Below are 13041 nucleotides of genomic sequence, written 5' to 3' on the forward strand. Positions count from 1 at the left end.
GGAGACATTATAGGTCTTCAAAAGTAGATAATAGTCAACCAGAATGGGCATCATAATGAATCACACTATCTTCACAGCTGTTGCCTAAACTTTCGAACCTGGTACTATCAAGCAAAACAGAATAGGGGGACATCAGTCAAAACAAGATGGTGAGCGTAATACAGGGCTTTAAATCAAGATAATGGAAAGTCAAAGTGGGTTACTATAATATACCCTGCTATTTTTTATTTATTTTTCCCTTAATTAAAAGGATAAAAATAAAAAGTAAATAATGAAGAGGAGACTGAGATAAAAGAGGGCATAACAGCAAAACAGCGCAGATCAAAACATAACCATTTAAGCAAAATAGTGTTTCACCACAAGATAATCCTGACATAAAAGTAGTTACCATATTGTCTCTTTCCTTGAAATCTTTGAGTATAACTTCGTATACTGTAGCATCAAATATATCAAAACAATGTAAAACCATTTAAGAGAATGACAGCATTACAGGGTATTTAGAATCAACTAACAGAAAATGAACAATGGTTTCTGTATAATCTCCTTGTCTATAAAAGTTTTTGCACATACTATTATACATAATAAAATCCAATAAGATACAACCTGTTTAGACCAATGGAGACAGAAGAACAAAAGCTTGATGAGACTTCAAAACAAGATGATACTAAATCAGTACTACCTATAAGACGTCATTTTCTCCAAAATAGCTGTTCCTATCATCCCATCTTCTCTGCCTCATTTCTGTTGAGCTCTTTTTCTGTCATTAGTTGTCAGTTTGTCTTCTTCATTTTGTTTTCTGCTCCATTCATTGTGGCCTCTCTGCCACTATTTCTGGATTCTTCATATTTTACTTTTTTAGAATATCCTGCAGTATTCTCTGTAGAGTTGAATTGGTGGTTGCATATTCCCCTAGTTCCTCTTTATCCTGGAAGCACCTTGTTTTTCCATCAATTTCCAGGGATAGTTGTGCAGGATATATCAATCTTGGCTGGAGATTATTATCTTTCAAAGCTTGAATTATTTCCCCCCACGCTCTTTGTGATTTGATGGTCTGTGCAGAGAAATCTGCTGTAACTCTGATGGGTGTTCCCTTGTAAGTGATCTGTTTCTTGTCTCTGACTGCTTTTAATATTCTGTTCTTGTATTGAATTTCTGGAATTTTAATTATTATATGCCTGGGTGTTGCTCTGTTTGGGTTGTAGGCTGGGGTCCTGTATGCTTCATACAACTGAGTATCTTTACCTTTTGCTAAATTAGGAAAATTCTCCTGGATTATTTCTGTGAGTAGCTTTTGTAGCTCATTTGTTTGTGTCCCTACTTCTTCTTTTATGTTCTTAATTCTTAAGTTATGGACCCTCTTATCATCTTCTAGTCTTTGTATTATTGCTGTTTGTTTCTTTGTTACTTTTAAGAAGTTTTTCATTTCATTCTCCCATATTACAATCTGCCCTTCAGTTCAGATAGTCTGTCCTTAGTTTCTTTCAAGCTGTTATGCCAGTTTTTGATAGAGTTTTTAGTTTCCTGGTAGTCTCTTTGAACCTGCTTCACGTATTCTATGCTTTCTCTATTTTCTCCATCAAACAATTCTCCCCTCTTTTTCTGTTCTTCCATTCCACCATCTGTTTTTTCCTGGGTGGTGCTTAGCATTTCTCTAACTATTCTGCTTATTTCTAGCTTCAGGTCATTAGTAACTTCATTCCTGAACTCGTCTATGAGGCTCTGGAGATAGCGCTTTATGTCTATTGGTGCGGTGTCCGCTATTGCCTGTTTCTCAGGATTGGGGGCCGAAGGGCCTTTCTTGTTGCTCCCTCTTCCCATATTCTTTGTTCCTTATATATGCAAGCGTATATAGGAGGTCCAGCTTCCTTCCCTGTCAGCCACAGTCTGATTGAATTGCACCGGCTAGGTGTTCCCGCCCACCGCAGCACACCAAGAAGTTGCAGACCAGGCAGCCTATGTGGGGCCTGCCCTCCAGGTCACCCTCAGGCGCTGGGATCTGGGTTGTGCTAGCCTACTGGGTCTTAGCCAGCAGCATCACGTAGGCCAGGCACTTCTCACCAATCCCGCTTGAGAGGGGGATACGTGGCTGAAGTCAGGGAAAAAAATCCTATTTAGAATAGTCACAAATTATCCCCTAAATTCTAGCAACAAATAGAATGACGTGAAAGGTATTTAGGCTAAAACCATACAATATTGATAAAATAATGTGAAGATATTCCACATTAGTGGATTATAACAAATAGTTAAAATGTTCATACTACTCGAAGTGATCCATAGATTCAATGTAATCTCTACACTACTAGTTCTATTAGTTTATGAGAAAGAACAGTTAATAGTCATACAGTTTAATTTTGCATGTCTCTAGTAATCTAAGCAACTCCTGAAGATAACAATATGCGATATAACAATCATTGTTAAATTCCTATCATCTTGTTTTGAAAGCCCATCTTGTTTTGAAAGATCCATACATTTTACAGCCAATGATCTTTGAGAAAGGGGTCAAGAATGCAAAACAGGTGAGAAGATAATTTCTTAAAGACATGATACTGGGAAATTATTTCAACAGGTGGAAGAAAAAAATACTGCTTTTTCTCTGACCATATAAAAAAATCAACTCCAAAGGCATTGATCTGAAACCACTATGTATTAAACTACTAGAAGAAAACATTAGTTTGGGCAAGGATTTTTTTTAACAAGACCCCAAAAGCAAAAATAGATCAATAGGATCACATCAAATTTAAAGGTTTCTACACAGAAAGGAGACCTATAGAATGGAGAAAGGTGTTGGCAAACTATATATCTGATAAGGAATTAGTATCCAAAATATACTAGGAACTCAGTATCCCTCCCACCAAAATCCTGATTAAAAAATGGGCAGAAGACCTGAAAATGCATTTCTCTGAAAAACATACTAATTGCCAGCAGAAGTATAAAAGATTAGTTATCGTCACTAATCATCAGGAAAATGCAAATCACAGTATCAGTGAGATACTACTTCACATCTGAGGAGCTATTACTGCAAAGACAAAAGATACCGAGTGCTGGTGAGAATGTGAAAGAAAGATAACATTTACCCACAGTTAGTGGTAAATTAGTAAAGTTATTATGCAAAACAGGATGGAGGCTCCCAAGACACTAAAAAGCAGGGCTACTCAATGATGTAGCAACAATGCCATTATAGTGCACAGAAGTGCAATCAGAACCATCCATATGCCTATGTTTATACTGCAGCACCATCTTCAATAGCTAATATACAAGATCATCCTAAGTGTCCAACATCAGATGAACAGATAATGAGAAGTAACACAAGTGAATGTGGGAGGGTACTATATTAAGTGAAATAAAGCAGGAAGAGGAAGACAAATACAGTACTGTGATCTCCCTCACATGTGCACGCCCCACAGAAGACAGCAGACAGCAGTTATCAGAGGCCGAAGAAGGGAAGGGATGTAAGCAGACAAGCAGGGGCTGGCACAAGGGTATACTTACACAGGAGTAATAAGTACTGGTGTCCCACAGAACATCAGAATGACAGTAACACATTATGTGTATCAAAGTTTCTAAAAAATAAGTTTTTTAATGAACTTACCACAAAGAAATGATATATGTATGAAGATGTGCTTATGCTCATCATTCTCATTTGAACATGCAGACATGCATCAAAAGATCACATTGTTCCCCATATGTATGTAGTATATTATGTAGCAACTAAAAATAAAACTATCCCAGCCCTGAGAGGCTGATGCAGGAGAATGGCTAAGTGTAAAACCTATTTGGACAATTTAGTGAGACCCTTTTTAAAGATAGAATATAAAAAGGGCTAGGGATGCTCTGATCCTGAGTAACACAATCAATGGAAAAAAACACAGTGTTAGCACCCCTTAACTAACACACATCATTCCTGAAATTACTCAACAGAAATGTTGTAGGTTAGGACACAGGAAAAGAGAAAGAAAGAGAGAGAGAGAGAGAGAGAGAGAGAGAGAGAGACAGAGAGACAGAGAGAGAGAGAGAGAGAGGCAGAGAGAGAGAGAGAGAGGCAGAGAGAGAAAGAGAGGCAGAGAGAGAGAGTGAGCAAGCAAGCTAGCTAGTTTTCTAAAATAAGCTAAATAATAAGGATTACTTCTCAGAGATGACACTATAGGAAGAAGCATATAACCAATGTAGTTTCAATTTTATAATTATAGCTGAAAATTCATAGTTCAGTAAAAGTATCACAATTTTTGGCACATGTAATTATTTGCAAAATAATCAGTTTCTTGAAATAATATTGCTTATTTCACTCTTGCTAGAACAAATTAATCTTACCCTTTTCTAACTTAAAGTATGTTAACATTAGAATATTAATATTATTTCAACTACAGTAAATTGTGCATTGTTATATAAGAGGGATAAATCTGAAAAACAGTAACATAAAATTATATATGTAGATCTAAAATATTATCAGCCACTTGCACATATCATTTTTTAGTAAATCTATAGAAACTCAACAGATTGATTGAGCCAGAAGGACACTGAGCAAATGGCCTGCAAAGCCAGTCTGTCTCTCATAGACCTGGATGTCTAAAACCTGAGACTTTTCTGTATCCGTAAAAGGAGAATAAACACTTCTAACAAACCCATTTCACACATAAATTCAAATCTGAGAAGTACACTTTCTTTTGATGTCTCTTCTGTTCACTTTAAGTCACAGGAGATCAACAGCAGACACAAATTACCAAGAGGAGGAGAGCGAGTATGAGAGTGAGATGGAGATGGTGTTACCCACGGTGGTGTTACCCAGGCAGGCTTGGGGCTTGCAGGGTCAAACTGTGTGTCAAGTACTGAGATTACATTCTCAAATTATTTATAGTTACTCATTTAGTCTCTACTTACACAAAACTTAAGATTTATTTTTAAGTACATCCAATGCTATGTTGATAACTAGTATTCTTCAATTTAAAATATATTGTTTTCATATTTCTACATTTGTGGCATATGAGGAAAAATTATTAATTATTTTTTTTTATTTTTTGAGACAGGGTCTTGCTCTATTATTCAGGCTGGCCTTGAACTTACTTATAGCCCAGGCTGGCCTCAAATTAGTAGCAATCCTCCTGTTCAGCCTCCTAAGTGCTGGGATTACAGGCATGTACCACTATGCCTGGCTAATAAATCTCACAATAAGACATTTTTCCTTCCATTTTGTTACACGTTTAATCCTTCTCATGTGGGCCTTGGCATGGTGGCAAATGCCTGTAAGCCCAGCATCGGGAAGGCTGAAGCAGGAGGATTGCTGCAATTTCAAGGCCAACCTGGGCTACAGAGTGAGTTCAAGGCCAGTCTGAACTACACAGCAAGACTCTGTCTCAAAAAAAAAAAAAAAAAGAAAAGAAAACATTATTAATTCTGCATCATAAATGACTCGGCACCATTCTCTAATATTGTGAGATAAGCCACAGCAATTACTTTTGCATATTAGTTTGTGCTGTTTTAAGAAAATTATTAAAAATAATAAAGTGTGAAATTCCGGGTATATCAATACAAAAGCAAATTTCAGTTTACTTCTTTCAATTTAAATATTACATAAAAATAATACAGGGGAAAAAGGGCTGGAGATTTAGCTCAACAGCATAAGCACCTGCCTGGCAAGCACAAGGTCGTGAGTCTAATCTTTGGTACCAAAAAATAAAAAAACAAAAGAAATAAACAAACAAACAAAAACCAACAAAATTTTGGGCCAGAGATTTAGCTCAACAGCATAAGTGCCTATCTGGCAAGTGGGAGGTCATAAATTCAATCCCTAGGACCAAAACAAAACAGAATTCCCTATACTGTGTTTTATGATCACTAATCCCATGAGATACTCTAAATAAAAGGATTCCTGGTCAAAATTTTTATTAGAAAGTTGTAATTCTTCCTGGAAATTTTATAATTTATAATAATGAATTGAGTCAAAAAATTTTAAAGACAAAAATGAAAATTTATTTAACCATTTAAACTCAAAGTTTTTAAATTCAATAATGTATATTAGGATTTTTCTTTTCTTTTCTTTTCTTTTTTTTTTGTACCAGGGATTGAACTCATGACCTTGCACTTGCCGGGCAGGCACTATGCTGCTGAGCGAAAGCCCTCGCAGTATGTTGGGATTTTCTAAATAAACACACTATTAAAATTTCTACCTAATGAAATGCTGAAAGTTCTTTCACACACATCATGCATGCACATCCAGGTTAACAACAAAATCTTTAGGGCTGACAAATGAGTTTTTCACTTCAATCCTTTCAGTATCAAGATTTTTTTTTAAATAAAAAAGTTAAAAGCTTTTCACAGAGAACTATATTAACCAAACAACTATATTAACCAAAAGAAATTATACTTTTCTTGTTATGTTCTAAACACTGGGCAAATACTAAAATTATTTGTAATACCTTTACTTTAAACATTACTCTACTGTGTAAGAGCCATGAAAATGCTATAAAAACGTAGGCTGTATGATGTCATTCCACCTCACATCAGACATTTTCCAGATTCCTACATCATAGACAATATTACACACAGAAATGCAGCGAAGTAAATTCTGCATCAGCATCTCAGATCTGCATTCCACCCTGTTCTGCTAGCATCATCAAACAGGTACATAGCAGTCATGAGCTGTATACTAACGTTGTAGGAGGCAAACATGAAATAACGGGGCTTTTATAAAGGTATTTTTTATGCTAGACAACTTTTGAAAAACAGTGCCTTATAAAATAATATTTTTCACTACAAACCACAAAAAAGACGTTAGTAAATAAAGTTGAATAAAAATCAGAAAGTGTGCACTTTTATTCCTAATGAATAAACAAAATGTTTTTCTTTAATCTGTCTGTATACAGAATTATATACACCTTTATTTTACATTATAGCCAAAATTCTTTAATGACATAATTAATGCTTTTTAATGCTTGTATTTATAATACATATATATTTGTCATGGTTTAATGCTGTGGCCCCCAGGCCTCATGAGTTTGAACTGTGCATTTGTTATTCGTTCACTGTCTAGTGCTTGGATTGATGGTGTCAGTGCTCCACCCACAAAAGGGTGGAGCCAGGATGTGATGTAATGACAGGAAGAAGGTGTGTCTTGCTCTTTGCTGGTTCCTGCTTGCTGTTTTGCAGCCACCATGAACTGCTGCCCAGCCATGCCCGCCTGCCTTGGAGCCAACTGAGTGTGGACTGAAACCTCCAAAAACTGTAAGAAATAAACCTTTCCTTTCCCAATTTGGGCATCAGGTATTTTGTCTCAGCAACGAGTAAAAAGTAACTAAGACAATATTATATAAATATGTTATAATAGATATAATAGATAATATAATAGATAATAACCAACAAATTTTTAACTATTCTAATGTCATTTGAGTTGGGGATATAGCTCAGCAGCACAAGTACCTGCCTGGCAAGTGTGCGGTCATGAGTTTAATCCCAGGTAACAACAACAAAAAAGATGTCATTTGATTATAATGATCTTATTGAAGTGTAGAAAGAAAATACACTATTATTTTAAGAATTCACAGGTTGTGAAACACAGTTTCAGGTTGTAGGGTTTCTAATGTTTTAAAAAAATATAAAACAGTTATTAATTTCAGCCGTTTTCCCTACAGTATATTCTAGATGATATATTATGTTCCATTTATAAGATTCTACTATTCACTAAGCTTGGCCTTACGGATACAGCTAGCAATAGAGTACAATTTTGGCAGAAATTCCCCAGAATATTTTCAAAAAGAATATATCACATTTAAGCTATGTGAAATTTTTCTTTTAAAGTTGATTTGGATAGTGTAACAGCTCAATAACTTCAAATTCCTTTAAAAAGGTCAAACATCATTCAAAACAACAACACATTGTATCACAAAACTATGGCACACTCTTAATAAACTATGAGTACCAAGGTAAAAGTGCATCTTCCTTACTCTGACCAAGGCCTCCAAGTACACAATTCCAGGGTGATGGTGCCTTGGGAGTGGTGACCTAGGCTTCCTGTCTTTACCACTAATTAACTGTGTGCTTTTAGAGAAGTTAATCTTTCTATATCTACAAAATAAAGATAATAGTATGAACATGCAGCATAACTCTGTAGAGTATGTCTTAGAGTGGCACAGTAATTATGATGAGTTCTTCTATACTGGTTTTGCTATACAGTATATTTACCCAACGTCTTGAAATTATTCAGCCATTATTTCAACAAATATTTATTGAGTGGCTTTGGCATTCCAGGCAGTGTTTTAGGCATTAGGGATTCTAACTTGATCATCAAGATTTAATTTTATGTATTCATTTATTTTTTTATTTTAAAGAGAATAAAACCAAACAAAATAAAACAGAATAAAGTCGATGAAAATAAAACAATGAAGGTGATACAGGACTTCAAAACAAGACAATAGGAAATCAACAATGGATTGAAGATTTTAAATCTTTGCACTTAGGTAGTTTACATTTAATTCTACAGAGAAGGGTAATAAAAACTACGAAACAGCTTTTGGCATGTTTGGGCACCTTCAATGGCTAGGCTGGACAGGAGAGCATGCTTGGCTAACGCAGTATTAGAAGAGAGATCCAGGCACAGTGAGGGAGACAGCCTCTCAAGGCCTGGCGCTAGCAGTGCCAGGCCTGCGGTAGGGTACCTGGCACTTTGCAGGACAGCAAGGGGGCTGAGGTGGCAGCAGGTGGATGCACAATGATGACTGAAAAGGCAGATAGGATCAGAGATGTGGATGGTGCTGTGTGCAGGGGAGGTAAGTTCTAGAGGCCCCTGCAGGATTCTGAGTTCAACTTTATTTTAGGTGGCATGGGAAGAAGGCAGAGGGCTCTGACTGGAGGAGTGGTGTGACATGTTGGATGCTTTGAAGACCTCACACTGATGAGTCTGTAAGCAGAACAATGTTAACAGCTATGGTTCACACTGGTAATTTAACTCTCCCAAGTCTTCTCCAAGAATTATTCTCAGACAAACTAAGCAACAAGAAGTCTTTTCTCTCAGTGCAAGTCAAATTTACGACGAAAGAAATAAATGTAGGAAGAAAGAAAGCGAGTAAGTTGTGAAAAGGCACTGTTTAAATAAAAAGTTGAGGATTACTAATTATCAAAACTATCCTACTTGGCTTTGATTCAAGTGAATTGGTAAGTAGGTATAATTGGTTCTTTTGGTTCCAGATGCCAGATGGTGGGAATATTGTTTCATCAAAATTAAAATTAAAAATGAGTGCTAGATAATAAAGTTAAAAAAAGAAAAGAAAAATTGATACTGGAAATAATTTTAAAGATAAAGATGATAGGCTGGAAGAAGCACAACTTAAGAATTTCAAAATGTTTTAAATTTCTGTGCCTGTGAAACTAGGAAGCAATTTCTTATAGGCAACAAATCAGCCTGTGACTCTATCAAACTCACCTATAAATGGGATGGAAGCCAAGGAATCACCAGGTGGACTGGCACTCGAGGCCTTTCTTTCCTCCATCCTTTTTATGTGGACCTCTCTGCGGGCATCATTTGGCAGCCAGCAGGTGGTGTCAGACCCAGTCTCCTGGTCACTCATGGCCAGGATGTACGACTGGTGTCTTAGAGGCTGTGGCGTTTGGCGGCCAGATGGAGGCTTTTCTCTTAGGATGACAGTTTCTTTATTATCTGAAGTGTTTGACTGCTGTGTATCAGCCTCTTGTAAATTTACATCTTGGCTTCTTTGACTGGCAGATAATTCTAAATCCGTAGCACCCACATTCTCACTTGTCTGAGGGCCAGGCTTTGTAGAAGCTCCAGATGAAGGTGCAGACTTCCCAGTCTCCCTTTGGTGATCAAGAGCACTTTCAGTTCTGAACCAGCTCTGCTGGTTCAAAACACTGTTTTGATGCAAATGATTTACTGGTCTTTGGTCTTTAACAGAAACCAATGAATTCTGGCTAAATGATGGTTTTGCAACGTGTGTAGAAGGCGCTTTCAGAGAATTACTTCGGGCTTTCACAAGAGGAGACCTGTCCTGTGAGATCCCCCGAGGCAGTGGCATGCCACCAGCAGTTGGGAAAGTTCTATTGGATGGCAGTGGTTTTAAATCTGGTGGAATTTTTTTAAACTGTGACACAGACCCCACTCCTCTACTACTGACTCGCCTATTATCAGCATTAACAACACTTGGGGCCACAGTCAAATTTGAACCTCGAAAAGATTTATGAATTTCCTGCTGCCTGGATCTTTCATAAATACCTCGTCTATCATCCTGTTCAGTAAATCCACTCCACTTGTAAGTCTGTTTCCGTTCTCCATTTGAATCAGGTATTTTATTTTCAGAATTAACATTTTCTACAGTTTCACCCTGCCCCTCCATGTAGTCCCAGGAACGAGTTCTGTGATTACTGAAACTAACAGGTGGGGATGTCAGGGCTCCTTGAGATGCACTTCTGGGACAATACTTCATTAGCACAGAGTCCTCCAGTCTCTCTTGGGACACACTGCGTTGTCTGATCTGAACAGACTGGGGCACTCTATCGTGGGAGGTGCTTCGACGTCGTACCTGCAACGCAGTGCGGGTGGGTACCACTTGGTTATACTCTGTTGTGTTCTGAGATGCCGCTCTTAAACTATCCAACCTTTCTTGAATTGTCCGACAACCTATGTGTAATCGTCTGTCATCAATATACTCTTTGTAAGTTTTATAATTTTTCCAGTCTATGTGCTGATGGGAATTTGGGGAATAGTGATTAACAGATACAGGAGAATCCACAGCTTGAGATCTACTGCTTGAGATTCCTTCTGCATGTCCACTGTAATTTCCAGACTTAAGTAAAATTCCAGAAGGTTCTAATGATCGAGAGCCTGCAGTCTGATGAATTAGATGGGCAGTAGGAAATGATGATGGTGATATGGTTCTTGATACTGTTTTTAAAGAGGTCTGCTCATTTATGCTATACCTCACTTCTTCAGTTCTATGTGAAGGACCTGCATGGTTGTTTCTATTGGGTAACAAGTCGACAACCTTCTCAGAAGGCACAATGACAGTTCTTATACTTTCATTGCAAACACACACTGCTGTGTTTGATTTTGCAACATCTGTTGGTGATGGAGGCACTTGTATTTCCACTCGATAGGCCCTGCCAGGTTGTGTCAGGACTGGTGTAGTGGTTTGTTGTTTATTCAGGGATGATTCTGGAGGAGATACTTCAGCTGGTTGTGCCATGGCTGAAGGAGTAGGTGGCAACCAGGGATAGCAAACTGGTGGTGGCTCAGGTATGTTCTGGGCATTACCACTGTAGGCTTCGTTGCCTTTCAGGTAAGCATCTTGAGAATATGCCTGTATAGAAATGAGAGAAAATGTCACTTCAAATTCATAAAAAGAACAGTAATTTCCATGTCTTCAGGTCACTGCCTTATTTTAATGGCTTGCCTTATTCCAGAATGACAGTCACTATAGCATGCATGCAAACATAACATAAGGGTAATTTATAAATCTAGGAAAGAGATAGTCTCTCAGAGGATGAATAAATTGCAGTTTGCAACAAATACAAATTACAATCACTTGTTTTCTTAAAAGATATGAAATATATCAAGTTTTCTAACAATGAAATAGATAAAGCTATGTTTCTTCTAAAATCCTACCTGTTGGAACTTTATGATTATTTTTTTGAGCAGTCGACAGGTTAAATGCTGCCTAATAAATCTCAGCAAAAGATTCTTATCTTTTGCCAGAAAGAAGGTAAAAATATTATAAATCTTAGTCAAATAATTTTAACTACTATCTTATAAATATAATGGACTGAAATGTCTTGCCAATTAACTTGTTAATAATCCATTTTGAGGGGGCTGGGGATTTAGCTCAGTGGCATAAGCGCCTGCCTTACAAGCAGGCAGTCGTGAGTTCGATCCCTGGTACCGATAAAAACGAAAAAAAAAGACAAAAAAAAATCCATTTTGATAAATTAAGCCCTTTAACAGTCATGTTTCATATTTTAATATTCAAAACAGAATAAGCAAACAATAAATTAGGCATATCTATTAAAGGCATAAACATGAAAAAGGTAATTCCTTTTTCTGTATATTATATTTTAAGTTAATGCAAAACTATATAAACTTATTTGGTCCTTATACTTATTTTAAGAAGACATTTCTGTATTACTAACAGGCAGGCATGCAGTTCGAATTATTTTTTATAAATACTTTTATCTGGAATAATGTACGAATCTGGAATAATGTACTTTAAAAGTGTAGAAACTGAAATTACAGTGACTCTACAAAACAGAGCTCATAAATACCACACAGGACTATGTTAAGTGTGGTAACATAGCTTTCCCTCATCAAAACAAGTTTAATTCAAGACTATCATCAGATCCTGTCTTTGCATGAGACAACTTACAGAGGAAAGCTCAAGTGCAGCCACAAACATAACAGCCAAGTACCAGGGAAAGGGAGAGATACTTTAAAATACACAGATGCAAATAATACCATGCTTTAATTCCAGTTATGTACCAGATACAAAAAACAAAGGCAAAAAAGGAAAACCACACATCACACTTGTTGCAAATTAGGAAGATTAACACTATAAAGGAATTTATCTAAGCAAACTTACAGTTTTAATAGGTTGGCTTATTACAAATATCTATAAAACATGACTTAAGAAACAAGGAAATGGCTACTGTGCATTTCTTACCAGTGCTGTGACATCCTTTGTAAACTGTAGCTAGCAGAAAATAGGGAAACATAGTAGAGGCTGCTTACTGATACAAAGACAGAATCATGTTGTCATACTGATTTGGAAATGGCAAACTAAAAACACATTTATACGGAGTTCTCTGGAAGGTACTAACAGAGGTAAGGGTAGTGAAATATAAAGATTAAGTTCAGTATTCTTCTGAGCATCTTTTCTCAGGCTTTCATTTGGTTCTTATTTGATCTGTCTACCACTCTTGCAGGCAAAATACATTTGGTGACATGCATCCATCCCTAGGAGAGATTTTTTTCAACAGGCACCACTGTCTGATAAATTGCTACAGAGCTTTCTTTCTACAGGAGCAACACTGCTGTCTCTCATTTCCCCT

General features: G+C 36.9%; 1 protein-coding gene across 1 annotated transcript in view; it reads right to left on the reverse strand.

The window, feature by feature from the left end:
- Arhgap21 (Rho GTPase activating protein 21) overlaps nucleotides 1-13041 on the reverse strand; it is a 133702-nt gene that overhangs the window by 34739 nt on the left and 85922 nt on the right. Inside the window, 2 exon segments of the mRNA XM_063238023.1 lie at nucleotides 9410-11300; nucleotides 12654-12683. Of these exon segments, the coding sequence (XP_063094093.1) occupies nucleotides 9410-11300; nucleotides 12654-12683 (1921 nt within the window).

The sequence above is a fragment of the Cavia porcellus genome, unplaced genomic scaffold (assembly GCF_034190915.1).
Source record: "Cavia porcellus strain 051 isolate PalLab524CR breed Dunkin Hartley unplaced genomic scaffold, mCavPor4.1 scaffold_27, whole genome shotgun sequence".
Lineage (NCBI taxonomy): Eukaryota > Metazoa > Chordata > Mammalia > Rodentia > Caviidae > Cavia > Cavia porcellus.